At 38.7% G+C, this 16426-nt stretch overlaps 1 protein-coding gene across 6 annotated transcripts in view; it reads left to right on the forward strand.

Moving 5' to 3' along the window:
- Window positions 1–16426, forward strand: part of LOC131248881 (structural maintenance of chromosomes protein 5) — a 111802-nt gene that overhangs the window by 82790 nt on the left and 12586 nt on the right. For 5 of the 6 annotated variants that reach the window (XR_009172521.1, XR_009172522.1, XR_009172520.1 and 2 more), the window contains exons 26-28: window positions 7171–7219; window positions 7301–7388; window positions 7501–7573. Coding sequence is in view for 2 of the 6 variants with exons in the window: in XM_058249382.1 (XP_058105365.1) it covers window positions 7171–7219; window positions 7301–7388; window positions 7501–7573 (210 nt within the window). In the remaining 4 variants the exon portion in view is untranslated. Of the gene's footprint in view, window positions 1–7170; window positions 7220–7300; window positions 7389–7500; window positions 7574–16426 lie in introns of those variants that run through there. The other variant, XR_009172523.1, reaches the window with a different exon arrangement.

A 16426-nucleotide genomic window follows, 5' to 3' on the forward strand; every position in this document is an offset into this window, starting at 1 on the left:
TTTTATTTTTTTATAGATTACACAATTTTTTTGAGACAATAGAAAGTTCCTACTCTAGGCAAATGGGTGTTCCCCTACATTGGGAGTTCATTTCCATAATAAAATTAGTGTTGGCAATATCGATATCGATGCATGTATCGCACCCTTAGGATATGGATATCAATATCACAAGGGAAATATCATTTATATTGGGGAATGTATTGCTGTTTGAGGGAAACATTGGGGAAATGATGGAATTTTTAATAAAATTTCAAGAGATGTTAAAAGATGCATGATTACACACTTAGAACTCGAAATATCACAAAAAGCATATATCATAAGAAGTTTCCTTTGTATAGGGTCCAAAACTATGTGCCTTCTAACATAAGTGATTCATGCGCTCATAATTTCATATCATTCAAATATCCTTCTTCAACTAATTTAGACTAAAGCATCCAAATTATAGGTCTCAATTTTAAAAAATTACGCTTATTTATTTATTTGACTATTAGATTGATGGGTTAGCAATTAGGACAGTCTTGAGTGTCGTACAATTACGCCGTGCGTCCCTCAAAGATTCACCACCATTTTTTATATATACCAAACTAACATGGAAGTTTAACATCTAAATGAGAAACACTTTGATTCTCTTGAGGGGTATGGTGGATGATACACAACCACTTAGAAGTTACTTAAAAATTGCAAATGTGGCATCAAGTAATTCAAGTTAAACTCTTCAGATTATGCTTCATACTTTAGATGCACCATAACCCAAAAATTGCACTCGTTTTGTCCCATGCTTTACGAGACAGAATGTTGGGCAGTTAAAGAACAATTGCCCTACATGTTCATTGGATGAGTGTAGTTAAAATGAGGATGTTGACATGCATAAGTGCCAAGATGAGGAAGGGTCGAATTAGCACCAATAGGTAATAAGATGAGGAAAATTATTCTTAGACGGTGTGGTCATGTGGGGACCAAGAGCCGCCCTGGTTAGAAGTAATGAGTTTGTAGAAATTGAAGGCTCCAAACGGGCAAGGGGAAGGCCCAAAAGGAGGTTGATGGAGGTAGTAAGAAGCAATGTTTTAAATATCGACGATATTGGTTGATATATCCCATGATATATCTTGTATCCCACCTGTGCGATATGAAATGCACAAGTAGTGCGATATATCCCACATGTTTGATCCGGTGAGCTTTTTCGATTTTCAATCCTTGTTTTTCTGTAAATCATATTAAATCAGTGTCAAATTGTTATAAATCCACGATTTTTCATATTTTGTATGTAAAATCATAGATTTGGAGCTTCGATTTCAAGATTTGGAGGAGATGGGCTGAGTTGCTGAAAATTGGAAAAAAAATAAATCAAAATTTCTCAATTTTTTGCAAATCGGTTGCAATCTGTGTCCAAATATAAATTCAAACATGTATGTAACCTAATCTAATGATTTTTCTTTCGTTTTTGAATGTATTGCTTGTGTTTCCACATGTTTTCTTACATTTATAAATTATATGAATAAACTTTGAATATACTTGCATGTTGCATCAATTCAGTTAGACAACGCATAGATTAAGACTCCATATAAAGAAAACCTATTATGTGCACTTTTTTTTTTTTTGTAATATTTTGATTTATAAGTGTGTAGTGTAGTTTTTAACAATCATTGAAGTTTCATTGAAAAATTCGACCAATTTCCCAATTTTTCCAACAACATCGGTACTTTACGCAATACCACCGATATATCTCATGCGATAACCGATACGTATCCGTATCCTAAGAATGCAATACGTAATGCGATACCGATATTTCAAACACTGGTAAGAAGTACCTTGATGACTTGTGGTCTAACTAAAGGTCTAGCCCTTGATAGAGTGGAATGGCGATCAGGATGGTGATCAGGATTCATGTAGCCGACCCCAATTAATTGGGATAAGGCTCAGATGATGATGATATTTTTTTTGAAGATGGTTACTTTTATAAATTGCCCTGCAAATCTCTCTCTCTCTCTCTCATTTAAAATCAAGCTGGGATTTCGAATAGGCTGGCACAGCCCAAGCCTAGCTCCAAACCCACCCCACCCCACCCCACCCCCCGTCTCTCTCTCTCTCTCTCTCTCTCTCTCTCTCTCTTTCTCTCTCTCTATGGGCCTGTCAGGTCAGGCTTCATCCTCTTGCTTCTATTTAAAAGTTGAGTTGGGCTTTGAAATACGCTGTCGCAGCCCAAGCCTAGCTCGTTCTTAACCCTCTCTCTCTCTCTCTCTCTCTCTCTCTCTCTCTCTGGGCCCGTCAGGTCGGACTTCAACCTCTTGCTTCTGTTTTAAGGTTGGGTTGGGCTTCAAAATATGCTGTCCCAGCCCAAGCCTAGCTCACATGCCCTTGTCCCAGTCCATTCTTGTTTTTAAAATTGCATGCTTGGGCCTGCAATGGTGGCGTCAAGTCATGCAAGTTAGGGTTAAATTTATACAAGCAGGAAGGTTGGATGAATATATATTTTTTTTGTCCTTGTTGCTCTTCCAAATGCATATACAAGGGATTTTGATGCAGGACATGAAAATTAAATATGATATGCGAGATTTCAGGCTTAAGATCACGTTAGTTCAGAAACAATTACACAAATTCCATATCCCACATGAAAGTCCAAACATTCAATTAAGGGGAATCTATGCGGGTCCAAGCCTACACGTGATAGGGCTGGATCAATAAAAATTATGAACCAAACGATACTCAAAGATAAGAAATAATCATCCACACATGCATAGTAATCAGTCCCTAATCCAAGGGATTCACCAATTTCAAATCAATGAACCCTAAGGTAAGAAAATTGGCATAAAATTGGAAATTTGAGTAATTTAGGTTTAGGTTTAGGGATTTTGGGTGAAAGCGGAGTGAAAGAGAGGAGAGAGACGAACTAGAGAAGTACCGCACGCGTGGACAACAACAATGGCCCAGGCGCACGTGCGTGTGATTCCGGCCGCACGTGTGTGGGGCCCACTATTCAGAAAAAGGCCACCTTGGCCCTGGTCGGCCAAGGATTGGCTCCAAAACTCCCAAATCTCAGCTCGATCCGATGTACGGTTTGTGCGTGGTTCTTCGCCGAAGTTTCAGCCCTCCTGTAGGGCTAGATTCTGAAATTCTGATGTGAGGAGGAGAATTGCTGCAATAGATGATTGATTCGAAGTGTAGAAGATGGGGTGAGATGAGAAGAAGGGATGGTAGAAGATGAGTGGTAGAGATGACGATGGATGGGGGCGAATCAGGATAGATGTGGCTTTGCACCACGGTAGTTAACCCTTCAATGAAGGGAGGGCCTCACACCCAATTAGGCTTCACAATTCAGAGAGTAGGAAAACGCAAAATTTTTATTAATCTTCAATTCCCTGAAAAAAGCTATAAGGGGTGCCTATTTATAAGAAAACCCTATACCCCAAAACTTGCGTCATGTGCGCAACCTATTACTAGGTGATGAAGTAAATTAAAATAAAAATCAAACAAAGAAATCTAAAGCGTTCACGATGTTCTAAATAATAACAATAAGCAAAACCTAAAATATGAAATTAATCCGGCGAGTGGGTCACGATCATGAGATCTTATTATGGGCTTTTCTTGACTATTGGGCCCACCTTTTTGAACAAAAACTTCGTCTTCTAGCTAGGAGGCCCTCCCTAGACGTCGTCATGGAGCCAGATCGATGGTAGGGCACTCCTTCTGCGTATGTACGTGCGTAGAGGGGGTGGTGCGCGTGCACGTGCGCGTATGATGTCCCTATCAATTCTCCCCGGTTGCGAAGATTTCGCCACTGGTGAAATAAAACTCCTGAACCAATGCAGGATGTCAAGATCAAGTTTCTAAAGCTCCTCCTCAGTGAGCCACGTGCTGTTTGAAGCTGGGCGTAACTTCCATTTAACCAGGTACTTCTGAAACCCGCCGTCCGACGTTGATATTATTTGATGATCTAGAATATCCTCTATTTCTTCTTTGGGTGTGTGAAGGTAAGGTATGGTAGGTAGAGGCTGGGAAGAATGGTCGGGGCGAGTAGTTATGAGAGGTAGAGGCTGGGAAAATGGGTCGGGATGGGTAGGTATGGGAGGTAGAGGTTGGGAAAATGAGTCGGGATGGGTAGGTATGGGAGGTAGAGGCTGAGAAAATGGGTCGGGACAGGTAAGTATGGGAGGTAGAGGCTGGAAAAATGGGTCGGGAAGGGTAGTTATGGGAGGTAGAGGCGAGGAAGAAAGGTCAGAAAGAGTGGGTATGGGAGGTCGAGGCTGGGAAGATGGGTCGGGACGGGTAGGTATGAGAGGTAGAGGTTGGGAAAATGGGTCGGGAAGGGTAGGTATGGGAGGTAGAGGCTGGGAAGAAAGGTCAGGAAGAGTGGGTATGGGAGGTAGAGGCTGAGAAAATGGGTCGGGAAGGGGCCATGGTTCAAGGGATAAATATGAGGAATGAGGATGGGTAGGCGAAGGGCCGGACCAAGTATTAGTGATCCCCTGAAAAGTAACTAGATCCTTCACGTTGAATGTGGAACTAATTCGCATAGAAGGTGGAAGATCTACCTCATATGCATTGAGACCGTTTCGTTTTATAATTTTGAATGGTCCAGCGCTACGCGCGTGTAACTTACGAACGGCTCCCGGAGGGTACCGCTCGAGCTAGATGCAGACCATCACAGAGTCCCCAATATTGAATTCTTTGAAACATTTATATTGGTTTACAGAAAATTTGTAATGTTCATTATTAGTAGTGATCTTCTGCCTGATTTCTTGATGCCATGAATGAATGTGATGGGCAAAAGACTCTGTAGGCTCTGACAGCCTATGGGACAGTGACATCGGGACAAGATCAATAGGTTTCTCAGGTTTATAACCAGTAACGACTTCATAAGGACTGAGACCTGTGGACCTATCGACATAAGTATTAAGTACAAACTCGGCTGTAGGTATTACGATATCCCATGTTCTTGTGTGCTCTATATCCCTCCTAGGGGGAGACTCATCCGGTAGATTATCAGGAAAGACATCACGCAACTCATCCATTACTGGAATAACCTCAGTGGGTAAATCTACACTAGCCTCTGGTGCACTCTCTCCAGCTACAAGGCCGCACATGTTGTACCCATCAAAGTGGTCTTGATGTCTCTCATGGGGTGGGTGCGCGGGTGCACACTCATAATTGATTCCTTGACCAACTCCATTCATTTGTCTATCCTTCAGGCCACCTGCCCGAGATTGGACATCTACCCCAATGGTGGGGTTTGTCTTGGCAATGGTCTTTAGTTGGGTAATGTGTACATCAAGCTGTTCAAAGCATTTGTCCATTTCCAAGCGCTTAATCATAAACTCCAACTTTTGGGACAGCTTGTTTAGTTACTCTTGCAATTGTTCTATATTTAGTGTAGAGTGCCAACCAAAATTCAACAATATAGTTGTCAAAATATAAGATTATTTTTATTTTTATTTTTATTTTTTATTTTTTTATTATTTTTATTTTTTTATTTTTTTTATTTTTATAAGAAACAACCTAGTTTATAAAAACGAAAAAGGAAAGCTTTTTTTAAACAAGTAAGGAAAGTTTCTAAAAAAAAAAGCAACCTAGTTTCTAAAAATGAAAAAGGAAAGTTTCAAAAAAAAAGAAAGAAATTAGGAAAGTTTCTAAAAGAAAAAAAACAAAATAGGAAAGTTTCTAAAGAAAAGCAACCTAGTTTCTAAAAACGAAAAAAGAAAGTTTCTAAAAACAAATTAGGAAAGTTTCTAAAGAAACAAATTAGGAAAGCTTTTAAAAAAAAAACAAATTAGAAAAGTTTCTAAAAAAAACAACCTAGTTTCTAAAGAAAAAGACAAAGGAAAGTTTCTAAAAATAGAAAGTAAGTTAGTTTCTAAAAAGAAAAAGGAAAGTAAACTAGTTTCTAAAAAAGAAAAAGAAAAGGAAATTAGTTTCTAAAAACAGATTAAGAAAGTTTCTAAAAAAATAGTTTTTTTTTAAAAAAAACAGAAAAGGAAAGTTTCTAAACCTAGAAATAGAAAACTAAGTTCTAAAATAATTCAAATAAGGAGATAACAGAAAATTTCAGTAGCTTATGTCAGGGTTTATGGACCTCTAAACAGCCATATATGATGAGAATTGATGCGTAATGGACACAAACAACCAAACCCTAAACATGTAATGAATTCCCCTACAAGAACCCTAGGCTCTGATACCAAATTTGATGCAGGACATGAAAATTAAATATGATATTCGAGATTTCAGGCTTAAGATCACGTTAGTTCAGAAACAATTACACAAATTCCATATCCCACATGAAAGTCCACACATTTAATTAAGAGGAATCTATGCGGGTCCAGGCCTACACATGATAGGGCTGGATCAATAAAAATTATGAACTAAATGATACTCAAAGATAAGAAATAATCATCCACACATGCATAGTAATCAGTCCCTAATCCAAGGGATTCACCGATTTTAAATCAATGAACCCTAGGGTAAGAAAAGGGGCATAAAATTGGAGATTTGAGTAATTTAGGGTTAGGTTTAGGGATTTTGGGTGAAAGCGGAGTGAAAGAGAGGAGAGAGACGAACTAGAGAAGTACCGCACGTGTGGACAACAACAATGGCCCAGACGCACGTGCGTGTGATCCCAACCGCACGTGTGTGAGGCCCACTATTCAGAAAAAGGCCACCTTGGCCCTGGTTGGTCAGGGATTAACTCCAAAATTCCCAAATCTCAGCTTGATTTGATGTATGGTTTGTGCGTGGTGCTTCGCCGAAGTTTCAGCCCTCCTGTAGGGCCAGATTCTAAAATTCTAATGTGGGGAGGAGAATTGCTGCAATAGATGATTGATTCGAAGTGTAGATGATGGGGTGAGATGAGAAGAAGGGATGATAGAAGATGGGTAGTAGAGATGGCGATGGATGGGGGAGAATCGGGATAGATGTGGCTTCACACCACGGTAGTTAACCCTTCAAGTTTATTCCATCATAATTTGAAATTCAATTTGCCCATCTCTTTATATGATTGTTAGACCTTATGATGATTTAGAGTTTCATTTTATCATGTACTGAGGTTACATAAACCATATACTTTGCGACTTTCCCCACTTAAAAAATTTATTTTCCATTCATATGCAATCTTTTATTCCTTCTAAAATATCTTTTGGACATGGGGATCTTTTCAAAACATAACTGGGTACTGGTCATCAGGGAATCTGGACTACTTCAGGTGCTAAGTGCTCATCATCAATCTGGCGGGGTATAGAACATTTCAGCTATTGTAGATCTTGTGTAACAATAAGCCTGTTCTATTATGAACTCAGATTATTTGTTTCTGTAGGAACGTTCAGTTTCCACGATTCTCTATCTGGTTTCATTACAAGACCTTACAAACTGCCCATTTCGTGTGGTTGATGAGATAAATCAAGGTCAGTGCCATGTATGACTATTACTTGAGAACCTTCTTTTAGATTGCATAGTGGCATGGAAAAACTGTTGATCCGTTTTTATTTATTTATTTATTTATTTTTTTAAACTCAGGAATGGACCCTATAAATGAAAGGAAGATGTTCCAGCAGCTTGTCAGGGCAGCAAGTCAGCCCAATACGCCACAGTAAGAGGCACATACATTCATATTTCAAAAGTTTGGTCATCATGCTTCGCACCAATGCAGAAGAACCAGGGGCAACACTGAACTTTTGGTTTGAAGCAGTTCCCCTGTATTCAGAAGGAATTGACTTATACTGGCAAATTCCCATGTTGAATCAGTGAATCAGCTTATGATGATTCATGTTCCTTTCCAAGAAAGGAAAAAATGGGTAGCTCTAGCTTAATGTTATCAATCATTTAAATTGTCTAATCTTTGGGTGAGATTGTGCATATGGCGGGCCCCATTGTTGGATGACTTCCCAAAATATCTTCCATTGCATGATCGTAGACATCTAAATGGTGGTTTTGAACAAATAGTAAAGAAAGGATAATGCATATTTTGTAACTCATTGATTGTTTTCAACCAATGTAATAGACTGTTCACGCTTGATTGTAATCAACCTATGTAATAGTCTATTACATTGCACCTGTGGGAGTTTTGTGCTCTCATTGCAGGTCCCCAGCCCAGATAAAGGAGGATTGCATCAGGTTGGCTGCTGGCATCAAACTTGCACCATAACTTTCATCATAAATCCAAATAATATGACATTCCAAACTGATAGAGTGGAATAACGTTCAAAATTCATGTAGCTGACCCCATTTAATTGGGATAAAGGCTTAGAGGATAATGATGATGATGCATATTTCATGAAAAAGGTTCACTGATGGATGATCTGTATCATCAAATGGAGGATGTTCTTGGACCATGGACCATCCATAATGGAGGCCTACTAATGAATAGTCCGTACGCTTTGGATTAGTAGAAAATGGTTGTGTATGGTTATAAAGAGAATATTGTATAATTTTTGGTGTTACTGTTTCTAGAGTTATTAGGAGAATACTGTATAGTTTTTGGCATTTCTTTTTCTAGACATATTTCTCCTACTGAAGGAATGAATATACTACTTTGGTAGCGAAAAGACTGTTATTCTACAAACTACGTAAACTTTTTTGGGAGTTATTTGATACTCTAGTAGAGTGATGATTTTTATGGTCATCATATGCTTTGCACTATCTATACTACTTTTAATTACATAAAATAAGTCGCACTATATACAGTCTTCAATACTCATGGGGAGCACAATATGTGTATATTTATCTGTCATAACTCGTAACTATATCTCCATGTAACTGTTCTGATATCTATTTAACCGTTCTCCTCTATTTATCTTATAAATAAGAGACTAAGTGAGTGAGGATCTTAGGTTCTCTCATTGTTCCTTTCCCATTTTCTTCTTATTCCTTCTCTAATACCATAAGGTTAAGATTATCAAACTTGGAAATCTAGTTAGATCCTTTCTTTCTCCTCTTCATCTCTTTCTATTTTTTTTCCCACATTTTTGTTTTTGATTTTTTTTCTTTTCTTTTTTCTCTTTCAGCGGGCCCCCGTAGGGCTATTACCCATTAGTTGCCTGCCCTCTAGGGCCCGCCATCATCATGGCTGGACTTATGGGGCCCATTGGCAGGCCTCACAGGGGACCCTCTCCTCCTCTAATGAACAACGGGCCCATTAGTGTGGGTAGTGTGTCTAACAACCTCTTTGCCAAGCTTGATCATCATGATTAATGGGCCTTACATGTGCGATTGGCAAAACCCGTTGTAAGTGACCAATTGGCTCTACCAGTATGACCAGTGTCTAGTGGGCTCCATAGGCATGACCAATGTTTTAAATATCGACGATATCGGCCGATATATCCCACGATATATCTTGTATCCCACTCCCACCTGTGCGATACGAAATGCACAGGTAGTGCTTATATATCCCACATGTTCGATCCGGTGAGCATTTTCAATTTCTGATTTTTTTTTTTTTTTGTTGAAATTATGTTAAATCAGTGTCAAATGGGTATAAATCCATTGGTTCTTCATGTTTTGCATGAAAAATCATGGAGTTAGAGCTTTGATTTCGATATCCATTGGTTCTTCATGTTCTCTGTTTTTTTTTTTTTTGAATTTTTCCTTCAACCAGCTATCAATTGAGACTAATTTTGAAGTATTTCGAAGTATTTGATGAAATGATCATCACATACACTCATTTCAAATTTTGAGTTTAGGTGGTCCGATTTGGGGAACATTGGGGAAAATTCAAAAATTCCCCAATTTCTCCCAAATTGCCTGCAACGTTGCACTCTAAAACATGAAATCAAGCATGTATGAGGGTTGATCTACTGATTTGTTAAGTCCTTGTCAATTTTCGAAAAATAAAAATAATTTTTTAAAAATTAAAAATCAATAGAAATTATTAAAATATTTTCTTTTCAAAATTTCCCTTTAGCCACCTTTCAATGGAGACTAATTTTGAAGTATCTAGGAGTGTTTGATGAAATGATCATCACATACACTCTAAATGTTATGCATTCAATTTGAATATAGTTGCATTAGTTCAGTCAGACAACGCATAACTTAAGACCCTATATAAAGGAAACCTATTATGTGCACTTTTTTTTTTATAGATGTTATGATTCAAAAGTGTGTATTAAGGTCTTTTTTAACAATCCTTGAAGTTTCATCAAAAAATTCAACCATTTTCCTAATGTTTCCCAAAAAGTGCAATAAATTACCCGATACAAACCATATATCCCGTGCGATAATCGATATGTATCTGTATCTGTATCCAATGTTTTAAATATCGACGATATCGGCCGATATATCCCACGATATATCTTGTATCCCACCTGTGTGATACGAAACACACAAGTAGTGAGATATATCCCACATGTTCGATCCGGTGAGCTTTTTTTTTTATCATTTTTTTCTGTAAATTATGTTAAATCAATGTTAAATTGTTACGAATCCATGAATTTTCATGTTTTGCATGAAAAATCATGGATTGGGAGCTTCGATATCGAGATTTAGCGGAGGATCGAGTTGCGGAAAATTGAAAAAAATAAAAAATTTCCCAATTTCTCGCAAAACGGTTGCAATCTTTGTGTTCAAATATAAAATCAAACATGTATGTAACCTAAACTAATGATTCTTCTTTTGCTTTTGAATGTATTGCTTGTGTTTTCACATGTCTTCTTACATTTATAAATGATATAAATATACTTACATCAATTTAGTTAGACAACGCATAAATTATGATCCCATACAAAGAAAACCAATCATGTGCACTTGTTTTTTTGTAATGTTTTGATTTGTAAGTGTGTATTGATGTCTTTTTTAACAATCATTGAAATTTCATTGAAAAATTCGACCAATTTCCAATGTTTCCCCATGTTTCCAACAACAGTGATGCATTACACGATACAACTGATATGTCCCATGCGATAACCGATACGTATCCGTATCTTAAGGATGCGATATGTAATGCAATACCGATATTTCGAACACTGTCTGTATCCAATGTTTTAAATATCGTTATCGTGTTGTTGGTAAACAAGGGAATAGTGGTAATTTGATCGAATTTTTCAATAAAACTTCAGGGATTGTTGAAAAAGACATTAATACACACTTAGAAATCAAAACATTATAAAAGAAAATTGCACATAATAGGGGTTTCCTTTGTATAGGGTCCTAATATATGCGATGTCTAACTGAACTGATGCAAGCATATTCAAAGTCTATTCATATAATTTATAAACGTAAAAGAAGAATCACTAGATCAGGTGATGTACATGTTTGATTTATGTGTTTGGATACTAAGATTGCAACTGGTTTGCGAGAAATTGAGAAAATTTTGATTTTTTCCAGTTTTCTGCAACTTGGCCCATCTCCCCTAAATCGAAGCTTCAAATCCATGATTTTTCATGGAAAACATGAAGAATCATTGATTTTTAACCATTTGATACTAATTTAATGTGATTTACAACAAAACAATGGATTGAAAATAAAAAATGCTCACCAAATCGAATAGGTGGGATATATTGGCACTACCTGTGCGTTTCGTATCACACAGGTGGGATACAAGATATATCGTGGGATATATCGGTCAATATCGTCAATACTTAAAACACTGTCTGTATACCAAGGATGCGATATGTAACGCGATACCGATATTTTGAACACTTGGCATGACCAATTGACTAGTTGGCCCCACTAATGTGACCAAAGTATCTAGTAGGCCCCATAGGCATGATTAGAGTCTCCAAAGGACCCCATGGGCATGACCTAAGTCCTATAGGCCCACAGATCTCATTGGCGTGTCTAGAGCGTCCTGTATTTTCAAGATCAGCCCATCGTCGTGATCTAGTACATGTGGGCCAACGAGGTGTCAAGATTAGCATTATCCCACAGAGTTATCTAGATTCTTATGATTTCACATATGGTTCTCTAGTAAGATTAATTCTTTAGACAAAGATATAAACACAAGATGAATGAGACCTATTGTACTCTTTATTTGTTTCTTGAGAAGAGAATGATGGATGATACCAATGATCAAAAGACAATAATCTCGACGGCAAGTAGTCATCATAATGATCTCGACTTTTAAGTTACCATGGTATAACTCAATGGAAAATTTGTTTGGAATGGTCCCTTCACTAAGATATATGTTATTGGCAAGAGAAATGGGGTACCTGACTGAAAAAAAGGAGCCCGCTGTAAATGATCCTTCACAAGATAATTGCAAAAGTGACAATCCAATAGTGATGTCATGGCTTCTTCATTCCATGCAACCTAACATTATTCGTGAACTACTCTTTTAAGACTATGAAAGAAATATGGGACACTGTTGAAAGTGTGTATTCCTACAGTGATGATTCTGCATGTATTTATCAACTCCATCGTGAAGATATGCAACATGGAATAATGTCGGTAGAAGATTATTTTGCGAATATGAGACATGAGTCGAAAGAGTCTAACCATTATCAGCCACTGGCTTGTATTGTTGAACAAATAAAAAGCGAACAAAAGAATTTAGGATCTTTTGAGTTATTGGTTGGACTTCAACCTAACTTTGAGATGCAAGGGGTGCAAGTTATCAAAAGGAAATATTGCATTTACTAGAATATGTCTATAATCATATTCCAAGAGAAGCAAGTAAAAGAGCACCAAAAGTTGGTCAGATTGATGTATCTGTTCTTGAAAAGTCTCACCTAGTTACAAATTCCAGAAGTTGCTAGTCAAATGGCTCTGGAGTAGCTTTGGAAGAGGATCAGCTCGAGTACAAAAATTTTCTGCTAAAAGATACTGCCAAAATGTGCTCGTTGCGGAAAATGGTCACACACCTAGGAATATTGTTGGGATTTGCATCCTCACCTATGCCCAAAACCAAAGAATGTCTCACCAACACTGTTGTTGTTGAGAGTGAGATTCCTTCTAATTTTGGGAATTTAATGCCAAACCCAAGGGATCATTCTATAAGAGAGTTACAACAACAATTAGCTACCCCTAAAGCGTCATTCAATGATTCTTATTTAGATACATGGTGTAACGGGGCACATCATGCTGTTATTTCTTAATCTAATACTTCTACATCTTGGATCATAGATTTGAGAGCATTTGATTATATGATGGGTAAGAGGACCCCCCCATCTTTAATGGTATAAGATTAGGTGATGGATCATTTTCTAATGCCATTGGAAAGATGGTCTTTCAGTTTGCATTGTCTTTGTCTTGATCGTCTTTTCTACACATACCATCATTTCCATCGAATTTATTGTCTGTTAGTTCTCTTACAAAGTATGGATGTTGTACACTCTTTCCTTTTTATTGTGTTATTCAGGACATAAGAATGGGAAGTAAATTGGTTATGGTTGTGAAGACAATGGATTATACTTGTTAGATATTGGAAAAGGATTGTCTGCATTAATTCCCGAGTCAAAAAATGTTAATAAGGAACAAGTATACTTGTGGCACACTCGTTTGGATAATTTATTGGAGAAATCACTTTATGACTTTGTCTTAAAAAGTTTCATAGTAGTTTTGAGTTTCCGATGTAACATGTGTTATCAAAACATTGTTGGATAATTTGTTTTATCTAGTAACAATAAGAGTCCTAATTGTTTTTTGGAAATTTCATAACAACAAAGTAAAAGGAATGAGAAAGTAAGAGGATAAGGTGGATAGGACGAATGCTCTCCTCGGAGTTGTGGGAGCTAACAGATCTTGCTCTTACAAGGACGCGGTGGTCATAGGTTGCTTGGAGGAAGAGAAGGGTGGTAGCACTACCAAGGCAAGGGAAACACCTCATTCGAAGATGGACAAGTGGGTTTGGAAATAGTTGGCAGGTAAGGTTTTGGTGGTGGTGAGCATTAATTTGGGGGTGGTGGGCCATGCTTAGCAGGCTCCGGAATGGAGCCTAGTGGTGGTGGAGGGATTGACAGTGGCATGGTTTGCAGATTGGCTTTCGTCTTGTTGTGATTTGTTTGTGGAAGACAAGATTCTTCATCCCCTGAGCTCCAACAAGGTGTGGATTCCTTGAGGCCTAATGAGAAGCTAGATAAATTTATCTTTGTTGGGTCCTTGTAGGAAGGGCCGATGGCAGCCCATTAGGAGGTTGTTTGGGCTGGAAGAGGTTTGGATCCAACTGTGGGGGCTTTTGCTCGAGCTTTGGTTCATAGAAGTTTTTTAGGAGATGGGGCATGCTTCGAGCAAGTGGTTGCAGTCGATCTGGCATCGGTGGATTTGTCGGAGCTATGAATGGCCCAGATCTGTTTAAGGAACAAGAGATCAGACTTTATCCCTAACCAAATCTCCGATAATGTTGGGGTCATGAGAGTTTCGGTGAAGTTGGTGAAGGAAGTTCCGAGGAAATGAGCATATGATCGACAAGTCGGTGGCCCGAGGAGCAGAGGGAATGGAGGTTGGTCCAAGAAAATCAGTGGAGAGAGATGGAGCATGATTTCCCTGCTCTAGTGGACCACTAAATTTTTGTGCTTGCATGTGGTCGGGTGAGATGTGTGCGGTGGAGGCGAACCGCCAGATGCGGTGACACGTGGTCACTCGCAGGTTTTGGGCAGCGAGAGGATGGCGGTAGTCTTTTCTCATTGTTGAGTGGACTGCTTAAGGGACATGAGAACAATGCCAGTTGAGCTGGGGGAGCAACAATAGCAAGTTCGGTACTAGATGCATGCCGGCTCAAGACGTGGCAGAAACTGACGAATGTAAGGTGTAGAGAGCAAGTTGGCTTAGGTTCTAGGAGACGTTGAGAATGAGACGGGTGGAAATTGGGGGGCTCGCGATGAGGACGAGAAAGGGGAAATGTTAGGCTAGTCTTAGCGTGCAATGGCTGAGGTGGTCATCCTTCCACGTCCTGGAATCATTGTTCGAATTATCCTTATCTCAAGTTTGGCGATACCAATTACACTGGTAGTATAAAAATTTCCAGGTATCAATAGGGGTGTACATGAACCGAGCTAGCTCGGTTAGCTCTGTCGACTCGACGAAGCTGAGGTCGAGCTGATTTTTGTAGCTCGAAAATGAGTTCGAGCTGGCCCCAGCTCGACTTGACTCGGATCGAACCTAGCTCGAATCGAACCAGTTCGATGACTCGGTTGCTTTGATATTGATGTCGCTCACCAAGTGTTTGATGAAATGACTCGACGAAGTGTGGCTGGTGGCAAGGAAGGTATGTATATGAAACAAATACCCTTTTTTTTTCTTGATTTTTATGTTGCTTAGAAGGTGTTTGATAAAATACCTATAAAACCATTGTTGCTGTTTTACATGCAGTGAGATTTTGAAGGTGTAGTCTAGGTGTTTGTGAAAATGTTGCATAGGCGAACTCGGCTTGAACTGGCCCGAGTTGTTGACTGAATCGAGCCGAGCTGGCCAGTCAAGCTCGAAGACCAAGCTGAGTCGAGCTGAGTCAAGCTGAGGCCAGCTCGACTCGGTTCGATTCGATGTACACCCCTAGGTATCAACAATGTATTGCTAAGCATCGCCAATGTAGTCACTGATATTTTCAACCGTGTAAATTCCAAGTGTCGCTTGTATTACCAAGGTATTGATATTGCCAATGTATCGCCAATATTTTTTACTATGTATGCATGTATCACAAGTGTAGCGGCGATATTTCAATAATATTCGATATCATAAAAATTGTTTATTAAAAAAATTCCATTTCATTTTTTTATGGGCACATGGTTGTATGTTGTGTTCTATTTGTCGTTGATAATACTGATAGTATCTCGATATTATCGTTATTGCAACATGCACGATATCGTGACCACAGTCTTTTGTTTCCTTTCCAGTTGTCGATGATTTATTGGCGAAATTCCGCGTTGTCGATATTTTGCACTATCGATGGATGTTTGGATGGATGGTTAGATGGAACGGATGGGATGGTTGAACTGATTTCTTATGACGACACATTCTTTTAGGCCCCTATTAAATGGAAGCTTATTATGTATGCATTCTTTTTGTATTTTTTTAATTCCTAAATATGCAAATATATGTATTTTAGCATCTCTTGAAGTTTCATTGAAAATTCCACCATGTTTCCCATGTTTCCCCGTATTTCTGGTTATCAACGATAAAATCGGTGGTATTGATATTATTTTCATATCCATGGCTAGCAAAACTTGTAGCGATACCGATACTTCAAACATTGTCGGAGGGAGGTTGATCCGAGATGGATGGTCGTGCGACTTCTTCCACGCCTGCGAGTTCTTCGCTTCCCTTAGTTTGTGTGAACTCTCACTTAATCAATCCCACATGCAATGACCCTTTTTGTTTGGCGGTCATTGAATCCTAGCAAGCAATTGAGGGGAGTAGTCTTGAGAGATGAGTTCTTCCTTCCTTTACCCCTCCTTATAGATGTTGCCCCCTCCTAGTGCTGCCAAGATGATTAAAATCTCGCTTTGTCTTGTCGGCAGGGTCTGAATCCTGCCTGGTTGGTGATTTGTGTTGGTCAGTAATGAAGATTCGAAGGAGC

The sequence above is a fragment of the Magnolia sinica genome, chromosome 6, assembly GCF_029962835.1.
Source record: "Magnolia sinica isolate HGM2019 chromosome 6, MsV1, whole genome shotgun sequence".
Taxonomy (NCBI): Eukaryota; Viridiplantae; Streptophyta; class Magnoliopsida; order Magnoliales; family Magnoliaceae; genus Magnolia; species Magnolia sinica.